The sequence below is a fragment of the Artemia sp. Qi Xiang Cuo genome, chromosome 9, assembly GCF_049724085.1.
Source record: "Artemia sp. Qi Xiang Cuo chromosome 9, ASM4972408v1, whole genome shotgun sequence".
Classification (NCBI taxonomy): domain Eukaryota; kingdom Metazoa; phylum Arthropoda; class Branchiopoda; order Anostraca; family Artemiidae; genus Artemia; species Artemia sp. Qi Xiang Cuo.
This window is the reverse complement of record NC_142802.1, coordinates 5,394,949-5,420,461: the sequence shown is the minus strand read 5'-3', so window position 1 is coordinate 5,420,461 and position 25,513 is coordinate 5,394,949. Positions and strand designations below refer to the sequence as shown.

The 25,513-nt window shown below is 34.0% G+C and overlaps 2 protein-coding genes across 2 annotated transcripts in view; one reads left to right on the top strand and one right to left on the bottom strand.

The window, feature by feature from the left end:
- Positions 1 to 21,236, bottom strand: part of LOC148948262 (3-hydroxyanthranilate 3,4-dioxygenase-like) — a 32,892-nt gene extending 11,656 nt beyond the window's left edge. The window contains exons 1-4 of the mRNA XM_089093846.1: positions 21,080 to 21,236; positions 13,232 to 13,394; positions 12,052 to 12,158; positions 2,528 to 2,643 (exon numbers count right to left, since the gene is read on the bottom strand). Of these exons, the coding sequence (XP_088949972.1) occupies positions 2,528 to 2,643; positions 12,052 to 12,158; positions 13,232 to 13,394; positions 21,080 to 21,180 (487 nt within the window). The 5' untranslated portion in view covers positions 21,181 to 21,236. The remainder of the gene's footprint in view (positions 1 to 2,527; positions 2,644 to 12,051; positions 12,159 to 13,231; positions 13,395 to 21,079) is intronic.
- LOC148948260 (uncharacterized) overlaps positions 1 to 25,513 on the top strand; it is a 390,778-nt gene that overhangs the window by 44,515 nt on the left and 320,750 nt on the right. The gene's annotated exons all lie outside the window — the stretch shown is intronic.

Sequence of the window (25,513 nt, the reverse complement as noted above, 5' to 3'; positions counted from 1 at the left end):
GCTGGCAGTGGGGGGTCTGGGTGGGCGTTGGGGGCGCCGGGAGGGTCTTTGTGTGCCTGGGGGACATTTGGGGACCGGTGGAGGGGCTTTGGGACCCCGTTGGTCCTTTGGGAGCTTGATGTGCCTTTGGGGGGCCCGGGGTTGGCATTTGGGGGTCTGGGTGGGCCTTTGGGGCGCCGGTGGCCCTTTGGGAGCTTGGGGGCCTTTGAGTGTCCGGGGGGATAGTTGGGAGCCTGGGGGACATTTGGGGCCCGGGGATGGCATTTGGGGGTCTGGGTGGGCCTTTGGGGGACCGGTGGAGGGCCTTTGGGAGTTTGGGGGGCTTCCTTCGGGGTTGGGGTAGGAGGATTGGAACCCTTTGGGGTTGGGTTAGAGGACCTCACAACACTGTTCAAATGAAACTTGTGTATTATAACGAGCACACTCAAAACCTCCTCCAAAATCTCTTCAAAAATCATCTTTTAAAATGTCTCTATCTGTTTCGCCGAAATAGTTCCATGACCTGTCTAAAACAGTTTCGCCCAAATAATCACTAAACGTAAATTCAGCGTGTTCCTTTGTTATTGGCAGCTCTGTGCTAATGCATTTCAAATTAATATGAAAACTTCTCGCACGCTAAAACAATTCATCGCTCAGATGTTTCTTGCCTCATTGTTTCCATGGCCGTTGGTTATTAATATCCTTTGGAGTTCGACCAAAAGAGTTTGTCCCGAGGCAAAGACATTAATGATATGGATCTATTCCTGGAGAAATGTTTCTAGGCAGAAATTTTTAAAGTCTGACAGATGATGTCATTGATTGATTGATCTGTCAAGAAGGGGAAATTAATTTGTTGTTTCTAAGGGGAATTATTGATTCACGATAGGTGAATTGAGGTCGACAGCACAGGTGTTCCAAGGTCGATGTTGTTGTAAGTGCACGCTCTCAGCGAATGTCAAGGTCGTTGTTGTTGTTGTGAAATTTAGGTCATTGACCCCATTAACCACGTGTTCTCCCTAATGACTCTATGCCCTTATATGGTGTGGGTACAGTATTCTATGCCCATATATGGTGTGGGTACGGGAGCTCATGAGGCCTCTCTACTGTTGTCAGCACTACTCATGTTAATTTTTACTCGTTTTGAATTTGACTCGGTTATTTATTGTATGATTTAAATAAATAACACACGTTTAAAATGTTTTAACTTTTTAAACTTTAACAAATAAAAAATTATTAAATCTTTAAGAAATATCTGAATATCAAAAAATAAATGTTTCTGGTCAACATTGATCACGCCGGCCTTCTCTTATAGCCGTTGTAGCAGCTCTAGTTGTAGCAGCAGTTGTAGTTTACAAATATTCCCTTTTTGATCAAGTCCCATATCATATCCTGAAAGTTCCAAATTGATATACCTAGTTATTCATGAGTTACGCCCTTTTGACAATCCGTAAAAACATAACATATTTTGATTTAGTTCATGACTTTCCTCAACATTCTCTTAAAGTCTCACCTGTTTTCCATTTGTCTTTTCGGAAAATGAAGTTCAAACATGAATACCTATCTCATGGACATGTACTATATGTAAGCAATGAACAACTAGAAAAATTTACAGGTCATAACCTAGGGTTATGGGGAGGTAGACATCTCCAAAGACTTAATCACTGGACCTTTCAATAATACTGAACAAAATAGTTTTCTTAAAATTTTGATTGGATGTGTTTTGGGGAATGATAGGATTGTGGGGGCAGGCTGGTTGTCCTCCTTTCAATTTTGACTCTTCAAAAGGGCACTAGATCTTCCAACTTCCAATCGAATGAGCCCCATCCAATCCGAAGTTTATACAACCATTCGTTCCATAAGAACCATATATGCACGGAGCATAACTTACAACCCTTGCACCTGGGCTCTGGAGGGTTGTGTCCACCTTAAAGCCATTGTTCATATGCTCTTTGGACTATTGTGAACAAAATAGCTATCTCACAATTTCGAATCAAATGAGCTTCCTCTAAAGTTGAAACAACCCCACCTTCCATAAACAGCTTACATGCCCCCGGGATATAACTTATAACCCTCACCCCAGACTCTCGGGGGTTGTGTCAATCCCAAAGGCCTTGCTATATGATCCTTGGACCGCTTTTGAACAATTGGCTATCTCAAAGTATCAGTAATATAGCACATCAGAAAATATATCGAATGAGCTCTTTTCGAAGTTTTTTTTACGACAAAAAATGGCCATCTGAAAATTTCTATCAGATACATTTCAGGAAAGTACGAGGTGTGGGGGGAGGGGCGAATTTAAATCGGTCGGTAGCTAGTCTTGAAAATAGTGTTCCTGTCGTTGACGATAATTATATAAGTTTTGGTTCGTCTTTGAACGCTATTAAATAAAAAAAAGAAGTTTTTTTCAACTGAAAGTGAGGAGCAGCATTAAAACACAAGACGAACGAAAATTATTCCATCTATTAAAGGGTAGCCCCCTTCACATTACAGGAAAGAGCAAATGAATCTAGATTAGAAAGAGCTTTAATTAGAAAATAAAAGAAATAACCTGTTTTCGATTCCTCAGTATTGTAAAAATCGTCGACAACCAGTTGAAGCTGTTTTGGTTCTGTATATTTGAACCATCTTTCAAAAAGAATGCCAGAATTGTCATTTGTGTAAAACCTGAAACAAATTTAATTATTGAACATGCTTTTGTTTTCGATAAAAATGCTCTTAGTGTAGTGTCCTTGAAAAACCAGTTGTCAATTGAGAGAGAGAGAGAGAGAGAGAGAGAGAGAGAGAGAGAGAGAGAGAGAAGAGATAGATAGAGAGAGAGAGAGAGAGAGAGAGATAGAGAGAGAGAGAGAGGGAGAGAGAGAAATAATTTATCAACCAAAATAACGTGTACATAATCTTTCAACAATCATCGGGGAAACCCATTGGGTTGTATATGGCGGAGGCTTCCATCCTTATAAACTACTAACATATATTCACACTTCACATATAACCCAAAATCACGAAAAAAAAGTATTGAAAATATAAGAACTTTTAACTATTAGCGCACACTATTAAACAATTTCTTCGATAAACCACAAACGACATGGAAATGGATTACTAGCGAGACATACTTAAATCAACTTAAATCATTAACTACGTCCCAGAAGGTAACGTTTCAACCCACTCTTGAACTGGCTAACATTATCTGTAATCTTTATACCCTCAGGGAGTAAATTCCACAGCTGTGGTCCTGCAAAATACGGAAGTAAAGATCCGCGTTGAGTACTCCGAGGCTCAGAAACTATCCCTGAAAAATCCCTAGTTTCATAACAATGATAAAACGAGTTAGACTTAAAAATTTCCCAAAAGCACCCAGGTGAATAACGATTAAAACATTGATAGACAGAAATATCTGGTTGATAATCTCCTAATTTATAAATATTTAGAATTTTCATTTTAGTGAAGCAACTCAAAGTACTATTTTCAAATCTCACATAATCAAACAGTTCGTGCGTAACGAACTGTAAGTAAGTAGCGACCCGGCTCAATGGTAACAGAAACTCTAGAAAACGGGTTTCAAATATATAACTTTTATCAAGTTTAGTCCTACCCATCAAAAGTTACGCGCCTGAGAAAATTTGGCTGATTTTCGAAAAAAGGGGGAAAAACCCCCTAAAAGTTATAGAACCTGAATACCATCATATTCAGCATATGAGAGAACCCTGTTGTAGAGGTTTGAAGCTCCTATCTACAAAAATGTGGAATTTTGCATTTTTTGCCAGAAGAAAGATCCCAAATGCGTGTTTATTTGTTTTTTTTTTCCCAGGGGTGATCGTATCGACCCAGTGGTCCTAGAATATCGTGGGAGGACTCATTGCAACGGAAATTAAAATTTCTAGTGCCCTTTTTAAGTGACCAAAAAAAATGGCGGGCAACTAGGCCCCCTCCCACGCTCATTTTTTCCCAAAGTCACCTCATCAAATTTTTAGATAGCCATTTTGTTCAGCATGGTTGAAAATATGATAACTATGTCCTTTAGGATGACTTAATCCCCCAAAGTCCCCGGGGGAGGGCTGAAAGTTACGAGGCATGTTTTTTAAGTAAGTATTGTTTTGCGATTCCGCCGCCGCAGCGCTACGGTTGGCGTTCTGTGCATGCGCGTTGGTTATCTACATCTCTTGTCTACGCACTGACGCCATTACAGTCTGATTCTTCATTGTATACGTTGTTTACTGAGTGTTTAAGATGCCTCCGACAATCGTGATGAATCTGAATCGTGATGAAGATGCCCCCGAATCTGTAGTACGGGCTGTTAAAACCGATCCATATTCGTCGTGAGATCTGTCAAGTTTACGGACAAAACATTATGAGTGATGGAATGGTAAGGAAATGGGTGAGAGCATTTAAAGATGGCCGCACAAATGTGCATGATGAAGAACGGAGTGGACGTCCTTCGGTCTTTAATGAAGAGTCTCTTTAATGAAGATTTGGTGCAGAAAGTGGAAGAAAATGTGAGAGAAAACAGACGCTTTACAATTTCATCAATATGCGACTGGTTTCCTCAATATTCTCGTAGTGTCTTGTATTGCATTGTGTTGCATTAGGTCTTCAAGACGATAACGAAGTCAAAACAGTTGTGATACAGTGGCAGAATTTTATGAGGAGGGTATTCAAAAACAGGTGCCACGTTATGACAAGTGCCTCAATATTCACAGAAATTATGTAAAAAAGTAAATTAAGGTACAGGCTTTCATGTAAAAATAAAATTATTGCGATATCTTTGCACGTCTTTTTTTAATTCCAAAACGGTACTTACTTAAAAAACATGAACTTTACCCAATGTTAACATATAGTATTGGTTAATAGGAAGTATACAGACGTTTTCAGGGGGGATTTTTCCTGGTAGTAGGGGGGTGGATGGTTCGAGGGTTATTTGGAAAGATCTTTCCATGAAGAAAGTTTTCAAGGGGGAAGGGAAATTGCCATGAAAAGGGCGACGGATTTCCCAGCATTATTTAAAAAAATAAGATCAGAAATTAAATATAAAAAAAAACAAGTTTTCCAACTGAAAATAAGGAGTAATATCAAAACTTAAAACGAACAGAAAATATTACGTGTATGATTGGATTCACCCCCTAGTCAATACCTCACTCTTTAAGTCAAAGATTTTTTAGTTCTTTCATATGAGCTATTTATTCTAAATAACTGCCTTTGTGATTAAGGGGTCATTTTTAAAGAATTGGAACAAAATTCGAACTTCAGCTTAAAGAGCGAGGTATTGACTTGGGGACGAGCCCCCTAATATACGTACTAAAAATACATGAATATAGAAGTTCGTTACGTAAGTTAATTCGTAAGTTACGATAAATAAAAGTTCAAATAGGGATAAAATCCTTTTAATAGACAGTGATGTAATAGAAATTCACAAAAATACCAGATATTTCGGTCACATATACAGTGACCGTCATCAGTAGTAAAACTAAAATAATGATATGTCCCACATATGAGCTTCCACAAGTACCTGGGATCTGATAAACCCCACTTTGTTGCCCCAATGAAGTTAGATCCTTCCCAGAATTTAGAAAACTACCCAAAGTATTATTATTTTTCAAAACTACTCTCAGACCATTACTGTGTAAAATTCTCTTAATATTTTAACTTCGCCCGGCTACATATGGTAAGGAACTAAAGACATACTTCTCCCAAGTTGTCTCCAAGTCTTCCTTAGAAATCTCTCGAAACCTTTTTCTTCTTTTTGAAACAGTCTGGTTAATTAACCATTCTGGATACATGTTACTTATTAGTATTTTCCTTAAAAAAGACAACTCCTCCTAAAAAAATTTGGAGAGGAAATACTAGTGATCTGATCAGTTAAAGAAATTATCAAATCAATTCTTACTTGGTGTGCATAAGCGGAACTATAAGATACAAGTCTATTTTTATTTGTCAGTTTTCTATCAATTTTAAAATTTAAATCATTTTGATTTTTCAAAATAATAACATCAAGAAAAAAAAGTTTCCCATTCTCTTCCAATTCAACAGTAAAATTTAAATCCCCTCCCAAACAATTAAGATGTTCCAAAAATACTTTTAATTCCTCCTCCCCATAATCCCATACTTAAATAATGTCATCCATTTACCGGCCCTAAAAAATTTGTTTTAAAAAATATGAATCTAACGCAATTGCTTCATTATTCTACACAAAGAAATTATCTAATACAGGTGATAAAGGGACCCCCATAGTTAAACCATTTATTTTTCCGAAATACACACCCCTGAATTTAAAAAAAAAAGAGAACTTATTGCACAACCTTACTAAATACATAAGTACAGAAACTTCCAAATCTGTTTTGCCACTAATCAAGTCCAAATTTCTTAACAGCTTCCCTTCTAGAAGAGTTTCGGCTGCTTCTACATCAATATTTGTGTACATTGATACAATGTCAAAGCTTGAAAGCAAAGAACTTGAAGAAATTTCTACTTTTTTCAGTTTTTCAACCAAATTCGAAGAATCCTTAATGTACAAAATTTGTGTAGACAAAAGTGGTTTACAGATTAACACTAACCACTTGCTCAAAACACTTGTTGGTGACCTTGTACTTGACGCAATTGGTCGTAATGGTAGGTTAGGCTTATGAATTTTGGGAAGACCATATAATTTAGGGCACAAGGAACTGCGTGGCAGGCATTTGTAATAGAGTTGAGGTGTAAATTTTCCTTCATCCTTTAAGCACTTCAATTCGTTCTTAAACTTATTTGTAAAAGAGTCTGTTGGATTATACGATAGCTTTTTGCATGTTTTTTCATCCTTTAGTAAACTTCTTAATTTTGATTCATAGTCCTCAGTATTCATCACAACTAAAGTGTTACTTTTATCTGCTTTTGTAATGGTAATTGAACCATCCTTTCTCACGTTTTTAAGAATTATTATGTCTTTGATGGTCGTACTAGGAAATTTCGGTTTCAATACATAATTAGACAGTGTTTTTACGGTAGAAGCTCTTACTAAGCTAACATCTTTTATTAGGTTTGCGTTTCTATGCAAAGATGTTTCTATTGAAGAGATAATGTCTTCCGCGGGGACTTTATCCGGTTTAAAACAAAATTTTGGACCCTTTTCAAGCACTGACTGTTCTTGCATCATTAAAGTTCTTGATGAAAAATTAACCACACCTGGTCCTAGAATTGACGAAGGTATTACCGCATTATTTTTTGATAATTTAGAAAACTTTTTTAGCAATCTTTTTCTGGAAAGGCAAAAGTCATGATTGAAGTGATTTTTTCCTGTTTGTTGAATAAAACAAAAGTCACTTACACTAACCTTTTTTGATATAAGATTTTCCAGGGAAAGTTTATCTCTCACTAGTAAAGCTCTTTTTCGACTTTTATCCTTAATAATGTGATTTAAAGCCTTGAAATGTAATTCAAGTAGAAATTTCTTCGAATTCTTTGCTTTCAAGCTTCGACATTGTATCAATGTACACAAATATTGATTACATCCTTTCCTACATCCTTTAGTTTACTAAAGGATGAAAAAACATACAAGAAGCTATCGTATAATCCAACAGACTCTTTTACAAATAAGTTTAAGAAAGAATTGAAGTGCTTAAAGGATGAAGGAAAAATTACACATCAACTCTATTACAAATGCCTGCCACGCAGTTCCTTGTGCCCTAAACTATATGGACTTCCCAAAATTCATAAGCCTAACCTACCATTACGACCAATTGTGTCAAGTACAAGATCACCAACAAGTGTTTTGAGCAAATGGTTAGGGTCAATCTGTAAACCACTTTTGTCTACACAAATTCTATATATTAATAATACTTCAAATTTGGTTGAAAAACTGAAAAAAGCAGAAATTTCTTCAAGTTCTTTGCTTTCAAGCTTTGACATTGTATCAATGTACACAAAGATTAATGTAAAAGTAGCCGAAACTCTTCTAGAAGGGAAGCTGTTAAGAAATTTGGATTTGATTAGTGGCAAAACCGATTTGGAAGTTTCTGTAATTATGTATTTAGTAAGGTTGTGCAATAAGTTATATTATTTTTTTCAATTCAGAGGGGAGTATTTCGAAAAAATAAATGTTTTATCTTTGGGGGCCTGTTTATCCCCTGTCTTAGATAATATTTTTGCGGAGAATATTGAAGCAGTTGCGTTAGACTCATATTTTTTAAAACATATTTTCTGGGGCTGGTATATGGATGACATTATTTCAGTATGGAATTAAGGGGAGGAGGAATTAAAAGGATTTTTGGAACATCTAAATTGTTTGGGAGGGGATTTAAAGTTTACTGTTGAATTGGAAGAGAATGGGAAACTTCCTTTCCTTGATGTTTTTCTTTTGAAAAATCAAAATAGTCTTGATTTTAAAATTTACAGAAAACCGACAAATAACAATAGATTTTTGTCTTATAGTTCCGGTCACGCTCGCCAAGTAAAAATTGGTTCGATCATTTCTATAACTGATCGGATCTTTAATATTTGCTCGCCAAAATTTGTTGAGGAGGAGTTTTCTTTTCTAAGGAAAATACTAATACGCAACATGTATCCAGAATGGTTAATTAACCAGACTTTTTCAAAAAGAAGAAAAAGGTTTCTAGAGATTTTTAAGGAAGTCTTGGAGACAACTCGGGAGAAGGATGTTTTTTGTTTCTTACCATATGTACCCGGGCTAAGTGAAAAACTTAAAATAATTTTACAAGGCAATGGTCTAAGGGTAGCTTTAAAAAGTAATAATACTTTGGGTAGTTTTCTAAATTCTCGGAAGGATCTAACTTCATTGGGGCAACAAAGTGGGGTTTATCAGATCCCATGTACTTGTGGAAGCTCATATGTGGGACATATCATTATTTTAGTTTTACTACTGATGACGGTCACTGTATATGTGACCGAAATATCTGGTATTTTTGTGAATTTCTATTACATCACTGTCTATTAAAAGTATTTTATCCCTATTTGAACTTTTATTTATCGTCATGGAAAGGCAGTGTGGTCTCCGAAATTATCTTCGCAAGTTACGTATATTTATTGCTAATAAAAACGTTCGTAAATAAAATTAAATAAGTTTCGAGAAAGCCATTTAACCAAATAAAAGTAAAATTAAGATGCAAATTTTGTTTTGATTATTCATGTACGGTGAGCTAAAATCAAAACCTTCATTAATTCAAAAACGTTCAAAAATTAAATAAAAAAACAAGTTTTTTTAACTGAAAGTAAGAAGCGACGTTAAAACTTAAAACGAACAGAAATTACTCCATATATGAAACAGGCTGTCCCCTCCTCAACACCCCGCTCTTTACGCTAAAGTCTGACTTTCTCACAACTCTTATTTTTTTAAATAATAAAAAACTTTAGCGTAAAGAGCGAGGCGTTGAGGAGGGGACAGCCCCTTTCATATATAGAGTAATTTCTGTTTGTCTTAAGTTTTAATGTCGCTTCTTACTTTCAGTTAAAAAAACTTGTTTTTTTTTATTTAATCTCATAATACACGAATCTCATAACATCTCATAACACAACTTATTTTGTAAAATTTGAACTCTTATAAAACTTGACACAAAAGAACTAGTTCACAGCAAACAACCATAAGACAGATACGGACTGATAAGAGAATGATAGAAAAATGTTGATAGAGAATTTGAAATGTTGAATAGGCTCAGTTTCAGAAGAGACACGAATCAGAAATGTTTTTAGCCCTAAAAAAAATTGAGCCAAAAGAAAGATAAATTAAAAAAAAAATAATGTCTGTATATAAAAACACTTTGTCTCAAATACACGAATTTACGAACCATGCTCTTAGATCTGACATCCCATCTTAGCGAGAAACCGACAGTCAACTTCTACATATGAGCTTAAATGCTGTTTTATTGTTTATTTATCAAGGTAAAAAAAAAATTTACAATGAGATACGGTTTTGATGTATTGCTATCGAAGGCATAAAGTTGAAAAACCAATATTAAACAAACAAGCTGTCAAATTGTTCGGCTTATATTTGAAAATGTACTATTTTAAGAAGTTCTTACTTTTTCTCCTTTTTGAACTTGATCAATTAACGAAATACCTAAAAACACCAAATAATTTGTAAGCTCATTATGTTAATTCTCTTAAAACACATTACCTCATTGAATCATCAATTACAATATTATAGTTTTCGTTGTGTTATTTTAATAATTAAGTACTATTATTAAATTATGTCCAGACATCTAGCATGAACGTTAGGCCCTTTAAATATGTGTATATTTTTGTGTAGTTAATTTTTAAAAAACTAAGTTAATTCAAAAATATTTTAAAAGTAAAATAAAAGCGACTAAAAAATAAAACAAAAATAAAATAAAATAGATGAATAAATGAAAATAACGTAATAAACTTGAAACAGTAAATAAAACTTAATATTTAATTATCTTTTAAATTAAATTAAAATTCAATTAATAAGTATTTATTAATAAATATTATATAAAAAGAATTATTTTATACATAATATTGTGTAAATAAATCTGTTTTCTTATAAAAAACAGTAAAAATATAAACAAAAAAAGCAAAGAAATAAGACAGAATAAGAAGATTTAATAATATTGGAATTAATGGGGAAAAAGCCGATTAATCCTAATTTAAAAATAAAATTCTATTTAGTTTTGTTTACTAAAAATATTCTGAATTGTTTTATTCGTTTGCTTTTGACGCTGGTGCTTTCTCACCGGAGTCTTAACCTCAACTATGTGCTGTTCTTGAATATCGAAAAAAACAAACAAAAAAAAACAACTAGCTTTTCAGGTGAAAGTAAGAAGAAAGATTAAACCTTAAAGGAGCAGAAACTGTCCCGTATAAGAGGTGGACTATCCCTTCCTCGGTCTCTATTCTTTACATTAAAATCGTAAAATTCTTTAAGATCACTTCTCTGTAAATTTTCGGTAGTTCATATTATTGACTTACGAATAAAGTACACATACTACTCGATGCCTTTTTTTATGCTCTTCCAATTACAACAATCATTTTTATCGGAAATGAATTTTACCTCCACGCATACATATCAATTCAGGGAATATATTTGCACATTAGGGGGGTGGGGTAAAGTTTATTTTTGATGCAAATGAGAGGCAAGTTTAAACTATACCCCCACCCCCTCCCAATGTGCAAATATATACCCTGAATTGGTATATATAGGGGTGGGGGTAAAATTCATATCCGACAAAAATAATTATTATATTCGTGAAGAGCATAAAAAAAGGCATCGAGTAGTTTGTTCACTTTATTCGTAACTCAATAATATGAACGGCCGAAAATTTTCCCACTTCTCATTCAAATTCAACGGCCCTTTTGTTTGAGCATTTTTTCTAAATAGAATTGTTACAAAAAGGGTAAGCCTTAGCGTTAATATCAAAGGTTGAGGAAAGGACAGCCACTGTCATATAAGAAAAAATCTCTATTCGTTTAAGTTTTTATGTTGCTCCTTATGTTCAGCTGAAAAATTTCTTTTTATTTACTTACTGAACTTTTTTCAAATAATTCCAGGATATTCTCTTCAAACCCCCCCCCCCCTGCGTAACAATTTTCTCTGGGAGAGTTTTATCCCCGTGAAAAATTCTCCCCACAGAAAATTCCATACCCTAGCAAAAATCTCCCCGAAAAAGAATTTTCCTATATTTGCCAATAAGAATAAATATATGTGAACAATGGGCAAAATATGTAATTTAAAGCTCATCCCCGGGGACTACAGGGGATCATATCATCCCCAAAGGCATGGCCAGTGGGTTTTTTCACTACACTAAATCAAATGGCTACCTCAAAATTTGGATCGTATGACATTAGGGAAAAAAGGGGGTTTGAGGGGAGGGATAGTTGAAAAAAATACCTTATTTTTGGAAAAGAACATAAAGCAAATGTCCGACAGCCACTCTTTAAGCAGGTTGCTAAAGAGTGGTGGTCAACATAAAATATTTGAATAAAGTGAAAATTTTAACGGGAGAGAGGAAAGAAATTTCTGAATGAGTATTGATGAATACGCGCGTGTGCAATTATGTTAGTCACAAGCAGTTTAGTACTGCAAAGAGTGAAGTAAACAAAGAGTCCAACTTATTAAATGAGAAAGATAATCACCTAATACAGTCCATCTCCTGTCCAACTCTGCTTCTTTCCGCACGAAGACCAATAGAGTTTGAATACCGTTGGGGGGATTGCGGTATCCCTGGGGGTAGAAGAAACACCTAAAATAAAAGAGAATTGAAAGGGACTTTGAAAAAGGACTAAGAATTTGAAATAGAACTAAGACATAGACTTCATATCCGGGTGTCTTTTACCTGTCAGAAAACATTTTCTGTAAAAAACCTTTAAATTGGAAGACACATATGCATATGGTTGCAATTTATCGAATACTGACATCTGAAAAGTTTATTCATAGCTGCTTTTTCTATTAATTTTGCCCCAAAATTCATTCACTGTGGTTTCAAGTGGGCAATAGGAGCTTGAAACTGCTTAAAAGTCGCATTTTATGGGGGATATATATGATTTTTGGTCGATCGAATAAGTTAAAAAAGTTAACAAGCCCCTCTGAAATAACACTGAATAAAATATGAAGGAGGGGAGATGTGAAATAATTGCTTTTTAATCATTTAATTTTATACAACTGGATGCAAGGTAATCAGCTTTATAATTAATTTTCAATCCATTTTTTTTGTCCATGAATTGAAAAATTCCGTCTTAAAAGTGAAAAGTTAATGAATCGTCTACTAGTTATGAATAGTTTTAATGTCGCTCCTTACCTTCAGTTAAAAAAAAAACTTTTTTTTAATTTAATTTTGAAACAAAATGACTCCTCCGTGGAACAAGTAATTGTCTGTTTTATAAACAACCAACAATTTCAGTGTTTAAAGCTTCTGTGAACGTTTTGGATTAAACTTCAACATTGGTTCAGATTTTTTCACCTTTGGGAGTATCATAAGAAACTTTTCCCCATACATTAGATGCTGGAATATAACTACTCCACTGGGTGGTTTAAAAATGCCGGTATTTTTTCATTCATTAAAAAAATTTATGCAACCTCAACCTTTTCACATGGATTTGAGGTTGTTTTCAGTAGGAGGTTACAAAATTATGCTTTATCACCTATTCTACGTCAGATGTTTGGTGATTCCAAAGTCATATTTGTTCCTTATGATATTTCTGTTTACTTTAAGCTTCCTATCGAGTTTACTTTGATTGCTTTATCATATTACTCTTTTGAAGTAGTCAAAGTAAAAATACATATAAGAAAAATAAACAAAAAAGTTTTCCCACTAACCTCTCCTTTCTTGATAGTGATTTTGCGGCGAGTGCCTTTTTCTATTATATGTAAATCCATGTGGCCAGCTTTCATGTAAAAGAATTGGTCACAGGTGGCTATGTGGTAGTCTCTACGTAGTGTTGGACCTCCAAGTAAGTAGACTTTCAGTTGCTTGTCATATCTGAGAAATATTAAACTTTAAGAACGAGATTTGGAGCTAAAAAAGACGATTAGAACTGAAATAATCAGAAACTATGGTAAACTTGACACTACCGCACCTCTGCCTCTCATATTTATACTAGATTAAAATTGTATTTTTTTGTTTCTTCTTTTTTCTTATAACCAACACACTTTGCTTGGAATCATACAGACTTCAAAGAAGCTCATTCGACTGGAAATTGAATGTTTTAAGTGTCCTTTTCAGGAGTCAACAGTGATTGGAGAGCAGCCTGCCACCTCCCATGCTCATTAATTCCCCAAACACACCCAACAAAAATTTTGAGACAGCCATTTTGTGCACATTAGTTGAAATGATCACATACTGTTTCTTTGGGTATTTTGATCTCCCTAAACAGCCCTCTGGGCAAGTCTTGTAACATATGCAATTCATACGTTATTTACACATAGCTTCTGTCTCTGGGAAAGAGGGCATATTTGACCTTTGACATAAAAAAAATAAAATAAAATAGAATAATCAGGTAAAGCTTTCAGATTATGTTGAGGAAAGTTATGGACGAAATCAAAATAGGTTATGTACATAAAGGATGTCAAAAAGGACCAAAAAAAAATATTTACACGCGACTTCTACTCCCACTGCTTCTACTACATTTACTACCATTACAATTACAACTACTGCTTCTGCTAAGACTGCTATTAAGGCTGAGGATATGAGGTGATAATTTAAAGAAATGTTGAGGGGAAACTTTAACAAAATCAAGGCACACTGTATGCGTACAGATTGCCAAAAGGGCGTATCAGCAATATATTAGAAACATCTTACCGTATCAAGCTGTAGCTTCCAGGGCATAATGAGAGGGGTGTTCAACTGACCAAAAGCCAATGTGTACATACTACTACTACTACTAATAAAACTGCAACTACTGTTACTCCATTTACTAATACAACTCTAATACTACTACTGCCACTACTACTACTACTATTACTATTACTATTACTATTACTATTGCTACTACTACTACTACTAATACTGCTAAAGCCATTCCAGCTACTGCCTCTACTGCAACTATTATTATGGCTATGAGTTTCAAGGCAAAAATTCAGGAAATCTTGAGGGAGCAATTGAACTAAATTAAAACACACTATGTGTATTCTGGCTATTAAAAGGACATATCAGCAATACCCCAGGAACTTCTGGCGAAAATAAGTTGCAGTTTATCAAAAGTGCATATCGCAAGCTTCATAGCAACGGATTATTCTGTGAAGCTAAAACTTCCAGGGCTTGATGAGGGGTCGTTCAACTGACCAAAAGACAAAATGGAAATGCTACATTCTAGGGAATATTTTGGGGATGTTTAAATAAATCAAAACACACTATGAACATGCAGATGATCAAAAGGGTGTACCGACGATACAAGTTTGCTTCTGCTTCTTCTACTGCTATTTCTACCATAATTGCTATTATTAAACTAAATTAACAGACTTTAAGTTCATTCAGGTTGTTGGTATATGATGGCGGGAATAGGGTATAAAGTACAAACTTTCAAGGAAAGATCATTTTTGTTTCAAACTAAATCAAAAGGCCCTATGTGCATACTGGTTGTTAATAAGACGTCTCAGGGATATCAAGAACGAATGAAATTATTAAGTTTAAACTTCCTGGGTTAAGTAAGTAAGTAAGTAAGCATGACGGCACTAGACCCTCAAGGTATAAACCGGCGGTCCTGATCTCTGTTTCGTGGCACTTCAGCCAGGAAGTGCAATGGGGGCTGGGGCAGCCATTCTGTGTTTTCGCACACCCTTCCTGCTTATCTTCTCCAGATTTTTCCAGGTACCCATTGAGAGCTGGATCGACTTAAACTAAATCTATGGATACTATGTGTGTCCAGGTTTTCAGAAGGGCACCAAAAAAGAAATAATTTAAAATATTAATTTCTTTAACATTGACAAAGACTATGTCAAACAAAACGAACAGAAATTAATTGAAAAAAAATTCCTAAAAAGAATTTTTCAAGGAATAGTAAAGAGCAGAGACCGCAAGAGAGCCCACTCCCACTCGCCTTTGTACTGCTGAAGTCCTTGAGACTAAGGTAGAATCCAGAGAGGAAAGCTGGTTCCAGTCGTTTTTGGATACATCAGTTTTCAAAATCGTAAGACGCTCCTGCAGCGTTAGCAACTCTGCCGGAAATGCCTTAAAATTTTTTGAGGAGAAACTGCTAGTTTATCTTTCAGAGTAACGTAGAACTTTCCGGTAAGGTTTTTATTTTTTTAATAATTTTCATAAATACAGTATTACGAATTTATATAAATCCTGGGAGGGGGGCTAAAAGTGCATTCCTTCTTATATTATACCTTTGAAATATTGGCAGATCTAGATATTCTGGAGGGGGGGGTCGACTAAGAAATAAATTTTGCATTCTTGGATTGTGTGATTATAGTTAGTTATAGTCGAGGGTGTCAATACCCCTTTTCTTTTTTGAATGGGCCATGAAAACGTACCTACATGCTCAAAAGCATGCCCGCTTTTATTCTTAAAATAAAATTTTGAATTATTAACAATTTATATGATAGAGCAAGTGTATGCGTTGGAGAAAGTATTTTTTTTTGCTGCAAAGCCACAGAAATTTTCGAAATAAGTTATCAAAATGTGCAATTGTCCTTATATTTACATCCCTTTGAAAACCTATTTAAGAGAAAAGAATACTCAAACAAAGTATTAAGTAGCAAAGAGTATAAATCTAATTAAAATTTGGAAATTGAGAAATTTCCCTTTACTTATTTACTTTATACTGAATTTCATGGAGGGCCTAGAACAGTATATTCTAGCGCGAAGTGCCGTAAAAATATGCGAAGTACCCTTAAACCCTTAATTTTCCTTTCGAAAAACTTTCACACACATTGGGTAGGAAATAATTAACCTTCTTTCTTCTTTTATACCGTACTTTTGTTTAAGATGGCTTCCGAAGTACAAGCATCAGGATGGAAGGAGTGGAATGCATGGTCTAGAGGGAGAAACCGTCCCCCTCCCAAATCAACTATGGGCTCTGATTAAACACTAATAACTTTGAACTAACTGCATAATTTCATGCCGAAAATTGTTTTATTTTCGAAATGTCCGGGCATTTCCGGGAAGTTCGAGAAGATGCTGCATAAACATAAAAGCGCATTTTTGAAAAAAAAGACGGGAAAATGGAAGAAGATAACACAAAAAAAAGGATGGCGATATTTGTGTGCACAGACAATTTTTCGCCCTTTTATTAGAAACACTGCACTTTTTCGCGAAAATAAAACGCTGTAATAGTACTGGGTTTTCTTAAAAGTGTTTTTGCCAGAGAAAAGTTCTACCCGTGGCAAGTGGCAGTCCTGACGAGAAGTTAATGAGAGACTAAAAAGTTAATGTTTTCATCTTAGACACCCATTCATTTTCTAGGCTAAAAACGAAGAGATCTTTTCGGAGCTGCCAGAAACTGCTCTAAAGCATTTTAGCGTACTACTACTAGCGTCAAACGAACAGGTATTTTTGATCTCCGGGTATTTCATGCAAAAGCAGTATGCCCGGACAGTGTCCAAACAAGGTGAAAGAACAATTTTTAAATGACAAGCTTTAAGGCATCAGAACAACTGATGCTATAATTAACTTTTTGATAATCTCATCACTGATCATTTGATAATCTCATCGCAAAAATTCATCACTTAAAATTTGTTTTTTCTTTAACCTTTAAGTGTTCGAAAAATAGCTGTTTAAACAGTTGTTTTTTTAACAATTTTAACAATTTTAAATTTTAACAATTTTAGAACAGCATACTCCAGCAACTTGGATAGAATAAAGAAGAAAGTGACAATCAACAGGGATCACATTAAGGATCTCTATGCTAATAAAAGACCTCCTTATATGAGACATAATTTATTATAAAAGATTATGATTTTTTATAAAATTGTTGGAACGGGGGGGGGGGGTTAAGGTTTTTTTTAACTGCATTTTTACGTCAGGTTTCATTTATTTATTAATGATGATTTGTTTTAGTTTTAGAAAATCAAGTCGTTTTATTTCTGTTCATTTTGGGTTTGATATAGCTCTTTACTTTTATTTGAAAAAAACACTTTTGTGAAAAGTTTATTTTTTATTCAATTCCTTTGAATACATTACCGTTTTGTTTCGCGAGGTCAATAATAAATTTGCCAAATATATTTTTTTCAACCTTAAACGCATTTGCATGTGCCGGAATTATTTATAAATAAACGTTCATTCAGAAATATAAACAGCTAATTTTAGTTTGCCTTAACAAGTTTTGACATTTCGTGGAATTTGAAACACTGAAGAGAGCAAATTGATTTAATAAAAGCTTCGATTCACTTGATTCTGTTCAGTGTTTGGAATTATATGAGATTTGGCTGTTCTAATATTATTATATTATACTGTATGAGAGACATAAATTTTGACTCGAAAGTCAAAAAAGTAACGACTTTATTGACTTCCGAGTAAAATTTGGTCTCCCCCAAAATATGAAAAAATTCGGTATCGGAAGGTATTCTACAGAAACAAAATCAAAAAGGCTGTTAGTGAGCCGTTAAAGTATCTAGACGATGTTAAATTCCCCAGAAGATAATGCACCCACGGTCATGTCAGTTCATGAAAACTTAAGGGGTAGTGCGGGATGGAGGGGGGAAATGATTTTCAAAAATCTAGGAAGGAAGAGATTTCATTTGTTTTTCAATTTTTCATTGAAAATACCAAAAAAAGGTAGGCCTATATACAATGAAAATATAAAATTAAGGTATTTCAATAATCTAGGGGGAGGGGGACGCCTCCAATGCGTCCTCCAACTGACGATCCTGAGGTTAATTTTCAAAAAAAATATTAGATTTTTATTTTCCTAAATACATGAATGTTAAAATGACATTTAAATTTACTAGTCAAACAGTTTGTGGAAAACGAACTGTAAGTAAGGAGCGACGCGGCTCAATAGTAACCGATACTCTAGGAAACCGAATTGTTGATACCAATAGATATATCAAAAGAATCGACTTATTATACTGATTTCAGATATATAAGTTTCATTAAGTTTAGTGTTATCCATTAAAGGCAAAGAGCCTGAGAATATTTGCCTGATTTTCGAAAAAGGGGGATAACACTCCATAAAATTCAAAGAACCTTAATGAAAATTGTAGCATCAGATTCAGCAAATCAGAGAACTCTACTGGAGAGTTTTCAAGCTCCCATCTACAAATACGTGGAATTTTTTGTTTTTGGCAGAAGAAAGATCAAGGATGCGTGTTTATTAATATATATATATATATATATATATATATATATATATATATATATATATATATATATATATATATATATATATATATATATATATATATATATATATATATATATATATATATATATATATATATATATATATATATATATATATATATATATATATATATATATATATATATATATATATTATATATATATATATATATATATATATATATATATATATATATATATATATATATATATATATATATATATATATATATATATATATATATATATATATATATATATATATATATATATATATATATATATATATATATATATATATATATATATATATATATATATATATTTCAGGTTTTATTGCATCTACCCAGTGGTCCTAGAATATCAGAAAAGAGTTCATTTGAATAGAAATTAGAAGTTTTAGAGCCCTTTTTGAGTGACAAAAAAACTGGAGGACAACAAAGCCCCCTCCCACTCCCGCTTCTTCCCAAAATCATCCGATCAAAATTTTTAAATAATAATTTTTTTCAGCATAGTTGAAAGGCCCAGAAACTTTGGCTTTGGTGATAGCATGAATCCCCAAAGCCCCTGAAAAAGGTCTTTCATTTATAAAATGTGCCCGTTGTTTACGAATAATATTTGTTATTTTGAAGTACGAATACAGTTTTCAGGTGGGTATAGGCGAGTTTTTTTGGAGGGAATCTTACACAAGGAGGATTTCCCTTGAGGAGGGAAGTTTTTGGACTCTGAACTCTTCAGAAGCAAATTTACACTGGGGGAGTTTTCCAGAATCCTGTAAGAAATTCTTTTTATATGTCTTGCTTTCTTGTTGCCGACTCAATTTTACGCGTGAAGATGATAAGGGTAATCGTCCTGGGTAATTTTTATTTTGCAACTGAGAGTAAGGATCAACATTAAAACTTAAAATGAACAAAAATTATCACATATATTTGGGGGTTATCCCCCTCCACAAAACCTCGTTCTTTACGCTAAAGTCTAAATTTTCTCATAATTCTTTCAGAACGACTTTTGAAACACAAGGGTCATTTAATAAGAACAATACAAAGCCTTTTTAAAAGTACTAAAAACTTTTTCGTAAAGAGCAATGTGCTGAGGAGGGGACAAGCTACAACGTCACTAATTCGTAAACGTTAAAAAAAATTCGTAAACGTTTCTACGAAAAAAAAATCGCAAGAATTTCGTAAACAAATTCGTAAACGTTAACGGATAAATACTAATCCAAGAAACCTTTACTCATTCAAGGGTTAATCGGTTAAATCGGACATACACCCCAGGTTTACAGTCACAACTATTCTATATCGAAAATGCTTGATTTTGAACTTCAATGCTGTGGACTGGAATGAATATAGCCTATAGTTTATAAGATGTTTTATACGGATTTTAAGAGGGGGCCTTTATAGACTGATTGTGCGTAGGAAGGTTGCTGATATTAACTGCTGAGAAGCTATAGTGATGACAGTAAGAGAACTGAGTTGCGTTTAAAAGAGCGTGTTAAGAAGTTTCCGAAAATTGATTCCTTTTCGCGTTAAGTCAATTTTCAATTAAAGGACACGTTATTAACATTTATTCTCTTCTTATAGAAAAAAAGCAACTGACCAAGAGATTTTAACGCTAATGTCAAGGTTTTTAGTTAGAAGTTCAAAATCCAAAAATTCACAGGGTATACTTTACTATTTACATTAATATCCCCTTATTAGTATCTAACGGTAAGAATTTAGCATAGGTAATACCGATTAGAAGAAGACTTAAAACGTCTACTCATTAAAAAAAAAGTTTTACTGACATAGGAACTTGTCCCTTCCAGTGAAACCTTAAAGTTCCATTTTGCTTAAACGTAAACGTAAGAAATTGAAATATGTTGAATTTCTTCCGTCAGAGCTCTAGCATTGCGTTTTGACTTACGGGTACGTTAACATAATGTCTTACCGAGGGTTATGAGCCTTACGGAGTCCAGTGTGAAGGGGAGAATGGAAAACCAAAATTCAATGTGAAGGAACCTTAAGGCTTACCACATATCCTTAGGAAATCCGTCTCAGCATCCCGCCTAAGAATTACCTTTTGAAAATATTTGTTCTTTATTTCAAAAGTCTATTGGTATATCTAAAATCTTTTGATAGCAAAAATAGCCTATTTAAGTAAATAATCAACATGTTTATCTTCTAAATAAATCATCTGTTTAAAATAAATTTAAAATTTGGTTTCCTCCCTTTTGTTGCAACTCTGTCCTCTTTTTAATTACAAAAATTTCTATAATTGATCATGGCCTGAAAATTTTCTTATGGCCCGAAAATTTGTATAATTAATCATCTGTTAGCACCCGTAAAACCCTAACGTCACATGAAGTGCCTATTGCTAATGCAAGATAAAAAAAAACAACTTACAGCATTTTTTTACACCAGCCAGGGGACAAAACATCTTTGTTTTCCTTAATCACTTGGTTCAGGTTTTTCTTTCTACCAGTCATTTCCATATCAGTAGCCATACTTCTTGTTCTTCCTTGGAAATAGTCAGAAGCTGAACTGGTGTATTTTTAAGAATGTTGCAGTTTATATACTGAGCTGTGAACAGAAAAAAGAGAAAAAAATTACATGCTTTGCAACACATAGAAATAAATACCCAACTGGTTTAATTATAGATTAAACAAGTATCGTTTTAATGAAAATGGCCGGATCAAGCGAAATTCACAAGACAAATTTCGGATTGAGATGAGCACGTCTTTTATGATGAAAATAAAGTCCAGCTATCCTTATAGTGCTATACTAAACAAAATTTTGTTACTAATGAACTGAATTAAATGCCAAACATTTGACCATACTATCATATTTCAACTGTGTTGGATTTACGTATATGGATCCCTTTACCTCTCATCTTAGTGGGTTTAAAGTGCATTAAGGATTGAGGGCTTTAAACAGGCTCTCCATGTTAGTATTAATATAAACGCTTTTGATAAGTTGATGGCATTTTTCCTATTTCTTAGTGGTCATAGAGTAAAAAAAAAGCATGGTTTCGTAAAAAAACAAAAAAACACAGCTGCGTACGCTCCTCCATCACCTCAATCTATTCAAAGCTTCACTCTTTACCCTCTCCAATTAAGCCGCATTTTCCTTTAAGTCCTTACTCATGACTAACCAGTGGCATATTTTGAGAGAGGGGGACTTTGCCCTCCGAGAATCTTAGAAATATTTTTGGGGCATTTTGATTGAAAAATTCCTGCGTTTGATATTTTCATTGAACAAAACGGCAAATTTGCCCCCTTCCGATAGATATATGATAATCAGATAGAACACGTTTCGGATAAATCCTACTTAATTTGAACAGCATTGATAGATGCTTTGTTTTGTGAATCTTGACAAAAAATTATTCGAAAAAAACTACGTTTTCTAAAGAGTTAAAGAGGCTGAGTCACAAGTTCGAACCTTAAAACGTACAGGGATTAGGAGGTACAGTTGGGGGCTGCCGCCCCAAAACCCCCCGCTTTTGTTGCCTCTTTTGTTAAGGTTTTTTAAGTCCTGTAGCCTGCAATCAGTTGGTCGTACCAAGTTCATCACATTATAGCTTGTTATCGGTTAGGGAAAAATCTCCTGTAAAAAAATCCAGCAAACAGGCTAACAAAAGAGGCTGCAAAAGCGGGGGGTTTGGGGGGCAGCAGCCCCAAAACTGTAAAAAACTGTAGAAAAAAAAACGAAAATCTAACCTTTCGAAGTTTACTAAACAAAGGCAGAACAGTTAGATTTTCGTTTTTTTTTCTTTTTTTTTGTTTAGCACTGAGGACGACTTGGCGGAGGTCCTTGTCGAAATATTTGCTTATATTTTGTCATCTTCATGGTTCGCTGGCTGACAAAATCCTCGTTTTTTCACCCTTTTTTATTTTATTTTTCATTTTTGTTACTTTCTCTCCTCTCTGAGTTTCATTTCTTCAAAAAGGGCTCATTCAATTGGATATTGAAAGGGCTAGTGCCCTTCTTAATAGTCGAAAGTGATTAAAGGGCAACTAACGCCCCTCTCAAGCCCAACATTATCCCCAACACATCCACTAAAAATTTTGAGATATTCATTTTGTTCAACGTAGTTGAAAGTTCTGGAAATTTGGTGTTTGAGGATGACAACCTTCCCCCCCCCTCAACCGTCAGGGCAATGGTTGTAAGTTATGTCCTGGGGGGCATATAAGGTTTTAATAGAAAATTTTGTCGTAAAAGCTTCAGAAAGGGATCATTTGATTGGAAAATGAAAGGGCTAGTGCCATTTTCAATTTTCAAAACGGAATAGAGAGCAACTAACGCCCCTCTCACTCCCATCATTTCCCCAGACACATTCAATCAAAGTTTTGAGATAGCCATTTCGTTCAACGTAGTTGAAAGTTCTGGAAATTTTGTGTTTGAGGATGATAAAACCCCCCAGAGCCCCAAGGGCAAAGGTTGTAAGTTAGGCCCTGGGGGCATATAAAGTTTTTTTTATAAATAACGTTGTATTAGAAACTTATAAAGGGGCTCGTTCAAATGGAAACTGAGAGGGCTAGTGCCCTTTTTAATAGTCAAAAGTGATTGGAGGGTAACTAACCCACTTTAACTAACTAACTAATTTTCTAAAAGCCAGAATATAATTTTTAATTTAATGAAAAAAAAATTTAACTTTTTTACTTTTATAACTTTAAGAAATAAAAAACTAATCAAGATTTTAAGGAATAAATATCAGCATATGTTTATTAAACTGACAATGCACACTTATTTCAGTAAATTCATTTGAATTCTTTTCAGTAAAGTACAAATTGTATTCTGGCTTTTCGAAAGCATCGGGCTTAGAATCTTACTCAGATTAATTTCTGCTTGTTTTGAGTTTGACTTATTTTAATTTCTGTTTGTTTTGGGTTTCATTTATTTATTGATACTGATTTGTGGTAGATGTATGCTTGGTAGATCATTTAATTCTATTTTTTTCATTTTTGGTTTAATGAAGTTCTTCAATTTTTTTCTTGAAAAACTGATTGTGTACAAAACTTTTTTTTATTAATATATATATATATATATATATATATATATATATATATATATATATATATATATATATATATATATATATATATATATATATATATATATATATATATATATATATATATATATATATATATATATATATATATATATATATATATATATATATATATATATATATATATATATATATAGTAGTAGTAGTAGTAGTATATATATATATATATATATATATATATATATATATATATATATATATATATATATATATATATATATGTGTGTGTGTGTGTGTGTGTGTGTGTGTGTGTGTATATATATATATATATATATATATATATATATATATATATATATATGTAAAACTTCAAAGGGAAGACCGAATGTACAACCCATTGTACGAGACTGAAAGTCCTTCTGCCAGATGGAAAGCAATAACAGTAAATGTCGTTAAAAATCAAATCTGTCAATACTTCGGTCTTAGGGTATATCGACTGATTTTTTCTATTATCTAGCCTATCTCTTTATATTTTTTGTCTAATTTCTTACCTTTTGACCTTTTTCGTAAGTTGATTTCCTTTATTTCACTTGCTCCTGGTTCGGCCTCCATTACTGTTACTGGACTGAAAAAAATCACAGATGGCAGCAAACGCCTCTTGCAGAAAAGGAGGCAATCTTTAAGTCCCGATTTGCAGTAGATTGGATGATAAAAATTCGTAAACGAACATACAACCGGTTGGACATCAGGTCCCAGGAGGCTACAATCTCTTTTGGCTTTAAAAAATAGGCATTAAAATCTTCAGTTTCTGATCGAATGACAATCTTCCGAAATTTCTACGACCACGAGGAGGGGGAGGGTTCAGTAGAAGAAATCCCCCTATATACGGAAAAATTTTGCTTGTTTTGGGGTTTAACGTTACTTTTCACGGGCTCTGGAGGTTGTGTCCGCACCTGAGTTTTTGTTATCTGAATTTTCAACAATTTTTAATTTAATGGCTATCTCTAATTTTTTGTCGGATGCATTTGGGGAAAAAGGGGCGTAGGGGTGAACTAGTTGCACTCTAATCTCTTTTGACTCTCAAAAACTGAACTAGTACTTTCAATTTCCAATCAAATTAGCCCTCTCTGAAGTTTTTACAAACATCCCTTCCATAACAACCATGTATTTCCCCAGGGCATAACTTATAACGCCTGCCCTTGGGCCCTGAGGGGCAGTGTCGAACATGGAATTGTCGTTATATGATCTTTGAATTATTTTTTAAAAATGGCTATTCCATAGCTCTTATCAGATGGGTTTGAGGAAAAAAGGGAGTGGAGGGGGTGGACTAGGCGCCTCCAATACCTTTTGATTCTTCAAAAGTGAACTAGAACTTTCAGTTTCTAATCAAATGAGCCAGCTATGAAGTTTATACGAGCGTCCCTTCCATAAGAACCATATATGCCCCAGGACATAACTTACAACGCCTGCTGCGGGGCCCTGGGGGGTTATGTCGACACTAGAGTTTTTGTTATATGTTCTTTGAAATATTTTTAATAAAATCGATATCTCAAAATTTTTATCGGATGTATTTGGGAAAAAAGGGCGTGGGGGATTGTTATCCTCCGATATCTTTTGACGTTTAAAAATTGAACTAGAACTTTCAATTTCCAATCAAATGAGCCCTCTCTGAATTTAAACGAGCCTTCTTCCCATAATAACCATATATGCCCCCAGGGCATAATTTATAACCCTTGTCCTGAAGACTGTAGGGGGGGTGTCCTGCTCAAAGATATAATTTCCAGAACTTTCAACTACGTTGAACAAAATGGCTATCTCAAAATTTT